Source organism: Zeus faber (genome assembly GCF_960531495.2).
Source record: "Zeus faber genome assembly, chromosome: 14".
NCBI classification, from domain to species: Eukaryota; Metazoa; Chordata; class Actinopteri; order Zeiformes; family Zeidae; genus Zeus; species Zeus faber.
Window position 1 is genome coordinate 18,239,655 of NC_137200.1, and position 15,296 is coordinate 18,254,950.

General features: G+C 44.4%; 1 protein-coding gene across 1 annotated transcript in view; it reads left to right on the forward strand.

The window, feature by feature from the left end:
* pds5b (PDS5 cohesin associated factor B) overlaps positions 1 to 13,644 on the forward strand; it is a 54,713-nt gene extending 41,069 nt beyond the window's left edge. The window contains exons 24-35 of the mRNA XM_080013299.1: positions 1,201 to 1,324; positions 1,728 to 1,932; positions 3,202 to 3,316; positions 5,683 to 5,815; positions 5,915 to 6,034; positions 6,727 to 6,789; positions 6,875 to 7,020; positions 8,738 to 8,810; positions 10,900 to 11,378; positions 12,143 to 12,223; positions 12,474 to 12,570; positions 13,588 to 13,644. Coding sequence (XP_079869425.1) covers positions 1,201 to 1,324; positions 1,728 to 1,932; positions 3,202 to 3,316; positions 5,683 to 5,815; positions 5,915 to 6,034; positions 6,727 to 6,789; positions 6,875 to 7,020; positions 8,738 to 8,810; positions 10,900 to 11,378; positions 12,143 to 12,223; positions 12,474 to 12,570; positions 13,588 to 13,620 — 1,669 coding nt within the window. The 3' untranslated portion in view covers positions 13,621 to 13,644. The remainder of the gene's footprint in view (positions 1 to 1,200; positions 1,325 to 1,727; positions 1,933 to 3,201; positions 3,317 to 5,682; positions 5,816 to 5,914; positions 6,035 to 6,726; positions 6,790 to 6,874; positions 7,021 to 8,737; positions 8,811 to 10,899; positions 11,379 to 12,142; positions 12,224 to 12,473; positions 12,571 to 13,587) is intronic.
* The last annotated feature ends 1,652 nt before the right edge of the window (positions 13,645 to 15,296 follow it).

The following is a 15,296-nucleotide window of genomic DNA, read 5'->3' on the forward strand; positions in this document are numbered from 1 at the left end:
TCCTTGGAGGTACTGCGGGGGGTCCGCCAATTGTTTTTTTTGTAATGTCAAAATAACTTTAGTGAAAAATTACATTGAGTATTCTCCAACCATTAACACTGGAACAGCAGTGTATTTTTTTTTTTATTCTTTTTTTTTTTTAGTATTCAGCTGAAAGGAGCCAATTTGCAGCGTCTGCCGGTGCGTTCATAAACCTCTGAATTTTCAGTAACATAACTGGTGCGTGGCTAAACTTCAGCAAAAACACGTGGTTTGTTATTGTGTTAATATTAAACGGAATGTTAAACCCTATATCAGATGAGTGGAATTTGATTATTTTATTGGTGAAAACAGAAAAGGTGGATTTCACTGTTTCTCTCTACACATTAAGACCAGCTCTGTTTAAAAAAAACAACTGCGTTAATAGTAGTCAAGCCCACACGAGATAAAAATGCTAAAAAGCCTAAACAGCATTTCTAAGCTTATTTCAGATTTGTGTGTAATTTATTCTATTTGATTTTAATTCAATTTTTATTCTATTCTATTTAAAACAAGAAAAAGGTAGTCAGGCTCCGGGACTGGTCTACTAACGGAACTAAACTAATGGAATAAATCAAAAATAAAAACACACAGGCATCATAACTGAGTATATAAATAGGTTAATAAGGCGTTATACATGTGTTGTTAAAGGCTAGGCTTAAAATGCAACACAACATTTTATACCAAAAAAAAAAAGTAAAAAGAAATCGAGCTAAAAACCCAGCTCTGGTTCAAAACACTGACGCCAGTTCATCAAAAGTTTTGAAGAAGCTTCTGTATTCTCAGTGCCTCTGCTTCTGCTTTAAGTAAAGATTAATCAGTTTACCAAACCCAACCCAACGGAGTCCTCGTCTCTGTGTCCGCTAAGTCCCGGCAGACTGGCAACTTTAAGCGTAGATCTTGTTTGAAAAAGGGTTGGGCACCCCTGCTCAAACCCCAAAGGTGGCCCCGGGCCTTTGACGTAGTTGCTCCCGGGAACGCCTCTCCGGAAGTCTCCCTCCTTCTGGACTAAAGGGGCCGCGCCTTTCAAAAGCAGCCCTTCAAAAGCAGCCCTTCAAAAGCAGCCCTTCAAAAGCAGCCCTTCAAACTGCCCCGTTGTTCGAGTCCTGTCTTCATATTTGTGTCTTGTGTGTGTTTTCGTTTTTATTCGTCCGCTCACTTCTTCTCTCCGCCCGGCGCCAGAAAACCCGACATGTCGAGGCTGCGGCTGGCGGCGGCGTGTGCCCTGCAGAAGCTAGCCCAAGAGCCCTGCTACCACGAGATCATCACGCTGGAGCAGTACCAGCTCTGCGCCCTGGTCATCAATGTGAGAAGCGCGAGGCCACTCTAGGAATAGAAATAGAAAAAGTTATTATTAGGGATGGTAATCACACACTCTGAATGATTTTAATTTTGTGTTCCTTGGCTACAATGCTGCTTCACAGTTTAGAAAGGAAGCTGGCCTGAAATAAAACTGAAAGACATGATTTAGTACTTATGATTTATTATTTTAAGAAGTGTGATTTATGATGCGTTCACGCTCTCTGGAAGAAACATTCTCTGCACGGCCTTGTTTTGAACAGTGAACTAAATTCTTGGTAAATGTCGATATTGAACACCTGAATCAGAGTAATCGAAGGGAAAACGTATTGATTTGGCGACACAAGTTGGCGTCCTAAGATTCTGATTTATTGGTTTTTGATTTGATTCCCGTCTCCACGCCTCCCCAGGACGAGTGCTACCAGGTGCGGCAGTCCTTCTCCCAGAAGCTGCACAGGGGTCTGTGCCGCTTCCGTCTGCCCCTGGAGTACCTGGCCATGTACGCCCTCTGTGCCAAGGACCCTGTCAAGGAGAGGAGGGCTCACGCCCGGGGGTGCCTGGTTAAAAACGTCAACATACGCCGAGAATACCTAAAGCAGCACGCTGCCATCAGTGGTAGGCAGCAGGAAGAGGCTCTTTCCGCCAATTGTTGTCATTTGCATGGAAGTACGCATCGATAGAAACAGTCTGGGGCGGTTTCACAGACACAGATGAGGCCTCTAATCTTAGACTAAATCAGACTTTTAATCCGGGCCAACTGAAATGGCTTTTCTCGGCCATGGTCTAAAAAAAATAAAAAATAACTGACTTTCCCAAGACGAGTCCACGAAGTAGTCTGAGACGAGATAAAGGTGATTTCCAGTAGGAAGTTCAGAGCTAACCTAGGTCTTAAGTGAAGGTTTAAATGAAACCTGACAAGAGGCAGGGTTATCTTTGGATTAATGGACGTGGGGCCTCCAGCACGACCTTGACAACAGAGGAAATGGATCATCTGGACTAAGACCAGCACCAAGACCAGACAGAAGGAGCTGACTCGTCCTTCATCACCTCAGTCTAGGACTTCCTAGTCTACAACTCATTCATCTTAAATTAAGCAACGTCTCAAGGGTTCATACAAGTCCTTGAAGTGCTTGAAATTGGTCCTCAGATATGTAGGTGCTGGAATACCTTGAAAATAGCCACTTTTGTGCTGAAGTGCTTGAAAAATCCCAGATTATGTTATTCAAACCGTAACGTAATATGACATTTTCCAGAATCACTTTGACGACATAGATGATGCCAGGGAAATGTACATGTAATCCAGCATGGCTGGAAATAGACACTTATAATAGTAGATGACAATGAGATTAGTAATAGCTATATAGATATACTAATATAAATAATAGACAATGAGACTAAGATTTTATTATATTTTAATCAAAGATAACATTGAAAATGGAAGATGTATTTTTTTTGTCCTTCAAATTAAAAAAAAAAATGTGCTTAAAAAAAGTACTTGAAAGCTCTTGAATTTCATTTTGTAATGCCAGAATGAGCATTTTTAAATTCTGGATTAATTTAAGTAATATTAGCCTCGTCCTGATTTCGACTAAACCCTGTCAGCGAAAGCGTCCCTCAGGGTTTTAATCGTCCATGACTGAGTGTTTTATTTTGAACAAATAATAGCCAAGTCGCATAAACAAAAAGCCGAAATTTAAAGTGTTTGGCTGTCCAGATAATAACTTGAATCACTGATTAAGTTCTACGATGCAAAGGTATACACAGTTAAAAGAAAAAAACGGAATAAAAAACAAAAACGATGAAGACGAATAAAAAGGCCGAAATGCCCGTTCAGGCCGGCGCAGTGACCTCAGCGCACATGTCCAACTCTGCATGTCTTCACAGAGAAGCTGTATTCGCTGCTGCCGGAGTACGTGGTGCCCTACACCATCCACCTGCTGGTGCACGACCCGGACTATGTCAAAGTGCAGGACCTGGAACAGCTCAAGGAAATCAAAGAGTGAGTGCCGGCGTCTCCGCAGCGGGGGACACGATGAGGGAAGCAACATGATAGCACTTCTAGCGCGTGATGAGTCGTCAAGAAGCGCGTCCCTTCCTGTAACACGCGTTTGGTATTTCATCACGGTTGACAGTACATAGGGTAACATCTGCCACTCGTACGTGTTTGCGAGAGGTTTTTTTTTTACAGGTTTGCGGAAAGGGCTGGTTTCCAAAGCGCTCGCGCTCGGTTTAACCACAGCAGCCGGCGCTAACCTCCCGGAAGCGGGGCGCGTCGGTGTTTGGTTTCCTTATCTTTACGACCAGGCTAAATCATAACATAAGCCGTGGCTGCAAGCGGCTTTAATTGTGCCATATGTTATCCGTCCTCGTCTGAAGTCTCGGCGGCATGTTTTCTCGGCTAAGGCCGCGGTTTTTCCCGCCTCTCGGGGGAGAATTGGGAGAAAGGACTTGAGATGATCATCGTAGCAGCCCGGAGGACGTAAGTCGGGAAGGGATGCTGGTGTTACGTAGAGGGTTCTCACCAGGTCCTCGGCGGGTTTGAGGTGCGTGGGTTTTGTCCTCGGAGATTTAAGTCATGGAATACCTAGAAAATAGGCCCTTTTGTGCTGAAGTGCTTAAAGTCCTTGGGGAGGACGCTATCATTGAAAACCTGTGATATTCCCCCTGCTTTTTGTTTGTTCGAATTGTGACGTGATAACATTTCCTGGAATCGCGTTCACGACGTAGATGTTGCCGGGGAAAAAATATTTGAATTAATTTTTTTCATGCCAGAAGGAAACCTGTATATTATATAATTTCTCCCAATATTGTGGACGGTGGTTTCTCAAATCTTTATTTCATTTCGCACTCCCTCAGAAAACGAAACGCATTATGATTAGATTGGGACTGTGGTTGTTGAATAGAATGTTAAGTGTGCGATGCTGTTTTGGCCAAATCTTTGCTCTCCGCACAGTGTGTGTATGTGTGTGTGTGTGTATATATATATATATATATATATATATATATATATATATATATATAAAACTAATTTAATTATGGAAAACAATTAATTCAAAAACATACCGTATATTAATTGGGTATTTAAACCACGACCTGTGGTTCTGGAACCCCTCCCTCTCACCTCCCACTCACTCAACATCCACTGATACGCAGCGCAGAGACACTTTATCATCCACCGAGGTGTAAAACTGTATTGTGAGGTAAAATGGAGATGAGAGAATTATAATTAAGCACAAAAATGTGACCGTAATGTTAACATATAAAATGTGGATGCACCAATCGATCGATCGGTTTTCAGCCTAGTCGGCCGTGACCGGCCGATCAGTGGCAGATATGTTTGATTCTGCGCCGGTCAAATTTACTCGCCCCATACAGTGCTCATGTACTCTTTAAAATGCCCCAATACTCGTGACGTTATGTAGTTGTAGTTGACGCACAAAAACGGGAGTGAAAGAAAGAAAATGTCAGCTGTTTGGAGGTACTTCCAAGGTAAACAAAGAAGATTAGATAAATTATTTATCTTTTGCCTGACAATATTCCAAAATTGTGCAGACCGTGTATCCGTCACTGTCACTACAGCGAAGCGTCTGCTCTGGTTGTTCCTAGTGCACGTCTGATGAAAGGTTTGACTCTTTTTTGAAACTCTTGACGAGTGACTCAGTAAAATGTTGCATATAAATCTAATAGAAATGTATATTTGCACTTCAAAGTGAAAGAGACTTTGATTTGAAATTTGAACTGGACATTTCCATGTTAGTTATATGTTGTGTTCTACTCAAACTCAGTGAGAGTTACAGGTTACATTATACTGAAACTTGACGGTCCCATATTCTATTTTACTGGAACTCAGGGAATGTTCCATGTTCTATTTTATTGGAACTCAGAGACAGTTTCATGTTCTATAATTGCTCCATAGTAAATAATGAACAATAATAAACACACAGGGTAGAAATCAGCAATCGCACTATTGTGGTCACTGAAAATTGCAGCTGTAGTCCGCATGTGCAGCTGTCCTAGCAGGTGAGCGTGATCAGCTCATGTGATGTATTTGTCATTGACGTACAGCAGATATACCCAATGAGACCGAACGACAAGAGCGTTTGATTTCTCATGTCACGGATATAAACTCAAATGTACGACAATGTAAAAGATATTTAAACGTCGGTGTGTTATCATGAACATACAATTGAATGAAATTCAGAATCGGCAGGTCAGACTGTAAAATCAGATATCTGAATGGACCAAGGATATTGCCAAGATAGTGTGCGTGTAGTTAGCCGTCTAAGTTAAGGAGGTTTGAGACGGGGTTTCGACAGACTGTTAGAAAGGACCGTTCTCAGCGCTTCCATTCCACCTCCTCGTCAGGTCCCTGTGGTTCGTGCTGGAGATCCTAATGGCCAAGAACGAGAACAACAGCCACGCCTTCATTCTGAAGATGGTGGAGAACATCAAGCAGGCGAAGGACGCCCAGGCCCCCAACGACGCCAAGATCAACGAGGTCGGCCCGCGCACGAGCCAATGCGTATGCGCCCACCCGCCTCGCAAAGTAGCTGTTCTCACGAAGCGTCTCTCTCTCTCTCCCGCTCTCTCCTTGCAGAAACTGTACACGGTGTGCGACATAGCCATTAACATCATCATCTCCAGGAGCACCACATACAGCCTGGAGTCGCCCAAAGACCCCGTCCTGCCCTCGCGCCTCTTCACCAAGCCCGACAAGGTAGGGGGAGCCCCGGGGAAGAGGTCGCGCCGCGTAGCGCGGGGTCCGCGCCCTGTAGAACGGCCCCCCGAAAAACACCGACCCCGGCCCTGTCATGGTGGCAAAAAAACGTGTTTTTGTCGGTCATGCCCTCGCCATGTTTGAGGAGCTTTCTTTAACGCAAGTCTACTTCAAACAGGGTTCTTACCAGGTCCTTGAGATGCTTGAAGTGCTTGAATTTCATCCTTGTTTATTGAAGTACCTTGAAAATAGCCCCTTTTGTGCTGAAGTGCTTGAACAGTCCTTGGGGCCTGGTTTTGTTTTCCAATAGTAATGATTATTTCAAAATCGCTTTTACGGCACAGATGATGCCCAGGAAATGTACTGTAATCCAGCATGGTTTGAAATACACTCAATAACAGATAAACTAATATAAATAATGGACAATGGGACTAATATTATGTTATAAATAATAAAGATCACATTGAAAATTGATTCAATTTGATTTGTCCATGAAAATGAAAAAAAAAAGTGCTTTAGAGGGTACTTGAAAGTCCTTGAATTTCGTTTCATGACGCCAGAATGAACCCTGTTTAAAGATCCTTGTTCTGACCTTGCCTCTGTGGAAGCTGCTCGTTGCGATCACCCATCCCGGCCTGTTGGATAAAATAAAATAAAATAAAAATGTGGGGTTTTTTCGGCCTCCCTTTCAGAATTACAGCAACACAAAGAACTATCTCCCTCCGGAGATGAAAACACTCTTCACGTCGGGAAAGGTAGTTATGGGAAACAAAACAAACAAGTGTGATGTGCGGACTCGTTGGTTTCATTTCATGTTTTCTAACTCCGTTGCCTCGCCAGCCCAAGGCGGCCAACGTCCTGGGAGCCGTGAACAAGCCGCTGTCCACGGCGGGGAAGCAGCTCCAGAGCAAGGCCTCGCGAATGGAGACAGCCAGCAACGACGACTCCAACTCCAACCCCGGCTCCCCACAGCGCAGCAAGGCCAGGTGGAGCGCACACACACACACACACACACACACACACACACACACACACACACACACACCCTCTCACTGTCACACACTCACTCACTCACACTCACTCACATACTGCCTTTCAACCAAGCTCCAGTTTGAAGTAGCTGCACGTAGTTGACCTCTTGGCCATAAATGATTGCTAAAGAGATCAATTCTATTCTAAAATGGCATGGACAAAAATGATGGGACCCTTTACCTATTATTTTGTTGCACAACCTTGAGAGGCAATCAAGCGACTTCTGTGGCGCTCAATGAGACTTCACCTGTCCACAGGTAGTTTGGGCCACTCTTCCTGAGCAAACTGCTGTCTCAGGCTTGAAGGGTGCCTTCTCCAGGCTGCATGTTTCAGCTCTTTCCATAGATGTTCGATGGGATTCAGATCAGGGCTCAGAGAAGGCCACTTCAGAATAGTCCAATGTTTTGTTCTTATCCATTCTTGGCTGCTTTTAGCTGTGTCTTTTGGGTCATTATCCTGTTGGAGGACCCATGACCTGCGACTGAGACACAGCTTTCTGACACTGGGCGGTACGTTCCGCTTCAGAATGCCTTGATAGTCTTGAGATTTCATTGTGCCCTGCACAGATTCAAGGCACCCCATGCCAGACGCAGCAAAGCAGCCCCAAACATAATCGAGCCTCCTCCATGTTTCACAGTAGGTATGGTGTTCTTTTCTTTGAAAGATTCATTTTTTTCGTCTGTGAACATAGAGCTGATGTGACTTGCCAAAAAGCTCCAGTTTTGACTCATCTGTCCAAAGGACATTCTCTCCGAAGCATTGTGGCTTGTCTATATGCATTTTAGCAAATTCCAGTCTGGCTTTTTTATGTTTTTCTTTCAAAAGTGGAGTCCTCCGGGGTCTTCTTCCATGGAGCCCACTGTCACTCAAAAAGCAATGGATGGTGCAATCAGACACTGATGTACCTTGACCTGGGAGTTCTGCTTGTACCTCTTTGGAAGTTGTCCTTGGCTCTTTTTCTACCATTCGCACTTTCCTTCTGTTCAACCCGGGGTCGATTTTCCTCTTGCGGCCGCGTCCATGGAGGTTGGCACAGTCCCATGGACCTTAAACTTCTTAATATTTGCAACTGTAGTCACAGGAACATCAAGCTGCTTGGAGCTGGTCTTATAGCTTTTACCTTTAACATGCTTGTCTATATTAGTCTTTTTCCTCAGACAACTCTCTACTCTGCTTTCTCTGGTCCATGTTCAGTGTGGTGCACACGATGATACCAAACAGCAGAGCGACTACTTTTCTCCACTTAAATAGGCTGAATGACCGATTATAAGATTGAAGACATGTGTGATACCAATTAAAGAAAATAGTTTGAATCACCATAATCCAATTATTTATAATATTTTCTAAGGGGTACCAACAAATCTGTCCAGGCCATTTTAGAATATAACTGATCTCTTGAGCAATAATTTATCTCTTTTCACAGTTTCTTTGCTTGACTCAGACATACCAAAGGCATGCAGAAATCAACTTATAATCAATAAAGATCACATTGAAAACGGTTTAAATTTGTTTTGCGTGAAGTCCTCGAAAATAAAAAAAATAATAAATACTGCATAAAATAGTTCTTCAGTACTTGAATTTCATTTCGAATTAAAAAACAATGTGATGATAATTCATTCGATATTGCAAGCCCCATAGCCATCGATTAACTTTTTGTTGTTGTTGTTTTAGGCACGACAGCGCAGAGATGGACCACAGCGAGAACGAGGACATCAGCCTGAAGAGAGCCGACAACGCAGACAAGGTGTGCGTCGCTCTCCTCACATTCACCAAAACAACAGCCCCTCCCTTCGTTGCCCGCTCGGTTGATCTCCCGCCTGAACTCCTCGCGGCTGCTGGCGACCGAGGAATCCAAGCTACGCTCACTTACGGTGTTTGCCGAACCCCTTCCGTGTAACTGGAGCAACAGGTTTTAACTACATTCTTATTGGGGGGAAAATAACCGCCCGAGTTGAGACGCGACACGGTCGCTCCCGGCAGCTTTAAAACAGGTGCGTTGCCAGCCTCCCTATGAAGTGCCCGTCGTAAACGTGCGTGTAGCTGTGTTTTGATTCTCCTGGGCAAACACCCACCGCGGGAGAGTATTCCGCTCGACGAAAATACGAGTTGTCTAAATGAAAATGTCCATGTGTGACTATCTATGGTTTAGAGGAGAGGTCTTCAACCTTTTTCAGTCCAAGGACCCCCCCCCCCCCCCCTCTAGATATACTGTATATTTATTTATAAAATTCTGTGTTGCATTTTAAGCCAGGCCTGTAGTAACAATTTATAACACCTTATTAACCTATTTATATACTCTGTTATGACGCTAACAGTGCCTGTGTGTTTTTATGTTTGATTTAGATTTATTTCCATTAGTCTAGTTCCGTTAGTAGTGGAACAAAATACAAAGAAATCCACCTTTCTCATTTGTGGCCCACCACAGCCAAACCCGCTATCTCGCGCATTTCTAAAATCGCCAGGAGCAGCCAAAATAAGTTGGGGGGGGGGAAAATCCTTCCCGAAGGAAAATGAGATTTTTCAAGATTCAAGAGGTTTATCTGTCACGTACTGTACATATACATTAGTTCATACATGTATGCAGTGAAATGTCTTTGCAACGCACCCGGAGATTATGCAATAGTTTCACGATAGTTTCACGATGCCACTGAACTTAATACTATTCCACATCCCTATCACTTAAAGGGGACCTATTATGCTACTTTTCAGCAGGTTAATATCGGTCTCTGAGGTCCCCAAAACATGTCACCTCTCAGATTATGCTTTCTAGTCATTCTAACATGCCTCTATAACCCTGACGCTCCGTTTAAGTGTGCGTGCCGCTTCAAATGAAGATGCTGCTGCTGCTGCTGCAGCTGCCGGCGCCCGCTCACGGAACTGCCCCAGTTCAGTGAGCCTGTTGTATAAAGGAAATCAACTTTCACTGATTCCACCTGGTCAGTCCAACCAAAATCTGTTTCTGAACAAATTTGACGCGAGAAATAATCAGTCCTGTTGCTGGATCTTCACTCATTTTAGATCTACAAGGCCTCGTTTCAAAGCTTGTTCCGGCTTTCTTAAGGCACCGCACCGCACGGGACACTACACCGGGACCCCGTGCGGAGCTTGTCTCGTTTCATTTGGGAAACCTCAGAAAATAAATAAAATATATACATCTACAATAAAAACAGACTGACCGGCTTGCATGGCACAGTCGCATCATTTTTAATTTTTATTTATTTATTTTTTTTAAGAAAGAAACACGCAGCACAATTATTTTTAAAATACCCTCGTCTGCTGCAGTTTTTTCACGGACTGCTTCTTTTAAAAGATTTGTGCTGGTCAACAACGGAGCAGTTTTCAGGGTAAGCTCTTAGCTTCGATTCCAGCGGGTCCAGTGGCGCTCCAGCCGTGGGTGGAGTTACTCAGAAGGAGAGCGATTCTAATTCTACTGAGTCTCAATGTGACGTGGGACTGAGACACAAATCTCAAAGGCTTGGTTAAAAAAAACAAAACACATGTTTTCTCACAAAAAACTGAATGGGTTGTCTTAGTCACAGTGTGTGTGTGTTAGTAGACCCATCAGATACAGTACATACAGTTGCATATATATTGCATATATATATATATATACATATATATCTTACCTAAAGGAAACTGTTTATATAATAGTTCATAGTATCTTCAACTTCATAACCTTCCCTGTTTACCTAATAGTTACCTCTACCATGTACTAAATTTATAAGAAAGACATAATTTGTGTTAAATATAGTTGTAATTTGTCTTTAAAAAAACGCTCCCTTGCTACTGTTTGTAAGGATAAAGGTTGATTTATTCTTTTTTCCTCCCAACAGGACGCCGAGAAGCCAGGGCGCGGCCGCAAGCGCGGCATGGCTTCCGTTGAAGACCAGGACAACAAGCCAAAGCGCGGGCGCAAGAAGGCGGCGGCGGCCACCACCACCACCACCACCACCACCACCACCACCACCACCACCGCGGCGGCGCCGGCGGAGTCGGAGGACCAGTGGGACGAGGACAACCGGCCGGAGGACGAACAGAACAACCCGCCCAAAAAGGCGCGCAGGGGTCGGCCCCCGAAGTCCGCCGCCCAGAGCCAAGACGCAATGCCCGCCAAGGGGAAGAGGGGGCGCAAGAAGGCCGCCCCGCCGCCGGAGGAGGAAGAGGAGGAGGAGGAAGAGGCGGAGGAGGAAGAGGCGGCGGAGGAAGAGGCGGCAGAGGGCGGCGGCGAGGAGGAGGACGGAGGCAGTGAAAACACGGAGGTGAAGACCAAAGGAGGGAGGCAGGTGCGGCCACCACGGCGACAGCAGGAAAGGTGGGTGGGAGCGAACGGAACATCTCGGCTAAACATGTAGTTATGGGATGTAAAACACCCTTTTCCCTGACACCAACTGTGGTAAAGGCATTATATGAGTCACTGGGTCTATCACTCATGGTTCATTTGGGAAGTTGAGTATCCTGTGTCGATTTTTCTCAAGGTCACTCAAGTTAATCAGATCAAAGATTACATCGTAATATACTTTGCATCAAGACTGGGGAAAATACATTCTGGGTACAAGGAGGGATTACAGAGTGGATGTGTAATTGTTGCAAAGAGACTGAGGGGCGGTTTCCCAGGCGGTGTTTAATCTAAATCAGGACTAAACTAATCCTACTGAAATGAATCCAGAATTTAAAAAAATGGGTTTGGGTTATGGTAAGTCGAAGGGTTCGACTTAATTTAAGTTGAATAAGTTCTGGACTAGACTAAAGTAATGTAGGACTTGGTGCTGGTGCTTAATGGAAACCTTCACTCAGACTTAGATTAGCTCTCATCTTCCTTCTGGAAATCACAATTTGTTTTTAACCAGGACCAGGGCAAGTCTGAGGCTATTTTAAACCCTGACTGAGAAAAGGCCACTTCAGTAAGTCCAGTTTAAAAGTGTGATTTAGTCTAAGATGAGGCCTAATCTGTGTCGCCCAAACCGCCGCTATAAGGCACTTCACCACAGTAGCAACTCAAGCCTTTACGGTGCTTTTTAGGGGTCGGGGATAACGGAACTAACGGAGGAATTGTGACGGCTTGTGTGTGTTTGGCAGCTCTGAGCCCGTGGTGTTCACGCCGCAGAAGAGGCGAGGTCGTCCGCCCAAAGCGGCCCAGCTGCCTGCCAAGAAGCCAGTGTAAGAGGATTTAATTGTTTTTGACATTTCTGGAAGGCTTTTCGTTTTTGGCTTTTACTAAGGGCTGATTAGTTCATCATGGGGGGGGGGGGGGGGTCGATGTGTATTTATCGTGGTTTTAGAGCCAGTTAACTTGGAAGAATTGATCCCAATAATCACAGGGAATTTCCCAGCATTGAAAATAAAGATATAGATATAAAGATAAAGATTGTGGCAGTACAATAACGCGCGGCCCTGACATGTGGAACAGGCGCGCCGGCCGATCAAAGGCCGCCGCTTCGAAAGAGGAATCGGAGGAGGAAGAAGAGGAAGAGGAGGAGGAACAGGAGGAGGAGCCGACACCGAAGGTACGCGGGGCCTGTTTGGGAAGGAGTTGATTCGGATTGCTCCACGCGTTGGGGAGGAAAAAAAGATATTCGGACATTTCGCGGCTTTTAAGTGTCCAACGGCGATCTTATTTAACGATCAGGCCAAAAGAAAAAATCCCAGCGGACTTAAGATTGCCTGGTTCTGACATAATGGAACACATGGGTGGTCGACATGTCACTTCATTTTACCGTAATCAAATAGAAATACATACTAAAATCTCTTTTCACGTCCAAAAATGTTCAATTAATTCTGAAGGACAGTGGGTTCTCATGGTTATTTTACCTCCAAGAATGTTTTTCTTCAGCAATGCCACATGCCATGTGTTTTGACTGTAATAGCCATGAAATGTCAACATCATTAAAATGGAAAATGATTTCCTGAAGATGGATGTCACAGGGCCCTTTTTCCTGAATGATGTTCTTTATATCACTGAAGTTATAAGGAGTTGATCACAGTTCATTTTATTCTGTAATCAAAAAAAAACCCCCGTGACTGCAATGTACGCATCTATTTTATAATCGGGCAAAAAATAAGGTTCGGGGTAAAGAATTCTGAGAGTTTTCCTTTAAAGTGCACCTATTATGCTCCTTAAGTTAATATAGACTCTGAGCTCCCCAAAACATGTTTTTGAAGCTCTTTGCAGAGAACATCACTATTGTGGTGTTTATTGTGGGTGGAGCCAGCCTCCCGAGGCCCCTAGTTCTGTGAGCCAATGGGGCTTGAGCTTTTTCTCCGGGTTCCGTTGTGTGAAGAATGTAAACGTTCACCGATTCCACCTCATCAGTCCAAAACAAACTTCCCAAAACAGACGGCTCACAAAAAAAAGAAAACCTGACTAAGTTGTGTGTTTGTGTGTGTGTGTGTGTGTGTGTGTGTGTGTGTGTGTCTGTGTTAGTCGTTCCGCCAGAGACCCGACTGGAGGTGCACAAGCGCTTGAAAAAAGGGAGGTTCTCATGATAATGTACTTGTTTTTCTTTCTTTTCGTTCTGTCGCAGGGACGCAAGAAGCCGGCGGGGAGAAGAAGATGAACTCTAGAACAAAAATAACCGTGCGGGGGGGGGGGGGGGAGGGGACGGACGGACGGAGGGAGGGAGGGATGGGAGGGAGGGGAGGGAGGGTATGGACATTGAACTCTTGGACTTTTCATACGCCGACGCTTCTACTGTTACACCGGCTCACACACTTGCGCACACACCGCACGCACGCCGCTGCGTCAGTACGTCCGTGTCATCAGCCGTGGGTTGTTGCATTGTGTTGCATCGTTATGACGTTTCGCCACGTGGGTAGAAAGCTTAACCTGGGGGGAGGGAGGGAGGGAGGGAGGGGGACAAAAACAAAAAAACAACAAAAAAAAAAAAAAATGACGACAACACCCTCTTTTCTTTGTCTTTTTTTTTTTTTTTTTTTTGTGTGTGTGTGTAAATAGTCTCTTGATGTCTTGTTTCATGTTTTTTGTCATGATGTTTCTGATCCTGACTGGGCGGATGGTTCGTCGCCCGAGACTCGAGTGTTCACCCGTAATAATCTAAGCTCTCCCATGAAGCAACGTTGCTTTTAAATCTCACCCATCCCCCACGTCCACTTTTTCAACTGAAAGAGATTAACCATTGACTTTTGTGTGGTCAAGTGTGTCATTTTAAATTTTAAGGAAAAGTGCGGTTATTTTTTTTTTGTTTACAGCTGTGTTTTTTGTTACAGCAGATGTACTTTTTTTTTTTTTTTTTTTACCATTTTACGAAGAAAAAAAAAAAAAAAAAAACCTGTTCCGAGCAATTTAGAATTGCTTAAAAAAATGTGTTAAAATGTGTTTAATTTCTTAGGTTTGGACTTCCTGTTAGCCTGAAGTCGCTGACTTGGCTTCACATCCACCCAGTCAGAACCACTGTCTGTTGTACCAATACAGTTCTCTATAAAAACAAAAAACGTGGTCGCTTTTCCTTTTTATTCCGTTACAAATTGTAGTTTTGAATAAAGCGGGTGGACCTCTTGTGATTTCTGTCACACGTGTTTGGTGGGTCTGCAGCCGTGACCCCAAATCGGAGAAAGGAGACAAAGGCCGATGGCCAAAATACAACATTAAACGAGGTTGTCCATGCACGGCCTCATGGAGAACGGGGGGGAGGGAGTCGGTGGATTCCAATATCTTCCCTACCGGAGTGCCCTTGAGCATGACACGAGTTGGTGGCCACTCCTGCTCTCTGACCAACCCTGCAGAGGAGAGTTCGGACCCTAGCCCTAAGCCTGACCCTTTGCACAGGAATTGGTGAGTAGAGGCGCTTTCGGACGTGATCGTAGTTCTGAGAACAGCGCCTTGAGGGGCTTTTTTAGCCCCTACTTCAGGGAATAGAATAGGCTACAAATTGCCGCTTTTTTCATCGCCGTGGCGATGCACTGTGTTACTGAGTTCCGATAAATCTCTAACTAACTATGGCATTGAATGTAGAGGTTGTAATGCTGCCTGATTAAAGACGAAACGGCATCACATTTCACCCAGAGGTCCAAGTATCCTCACATTGAAGGACACCGGAACATTCTTAACCCCAGTCAAGACTTTTGACGTGAATCGTTCAGAACGTTTCGGACGCGCCAATTTATCGGTCAGATGAATGAGGGGCATGTGTTCCACAATTCAAAAATATGACCTGTACGGCAGCAAAATGCTCCTGCCAACAGTTTAGAAGTTGCAGCAGCTGACGGGCCATGA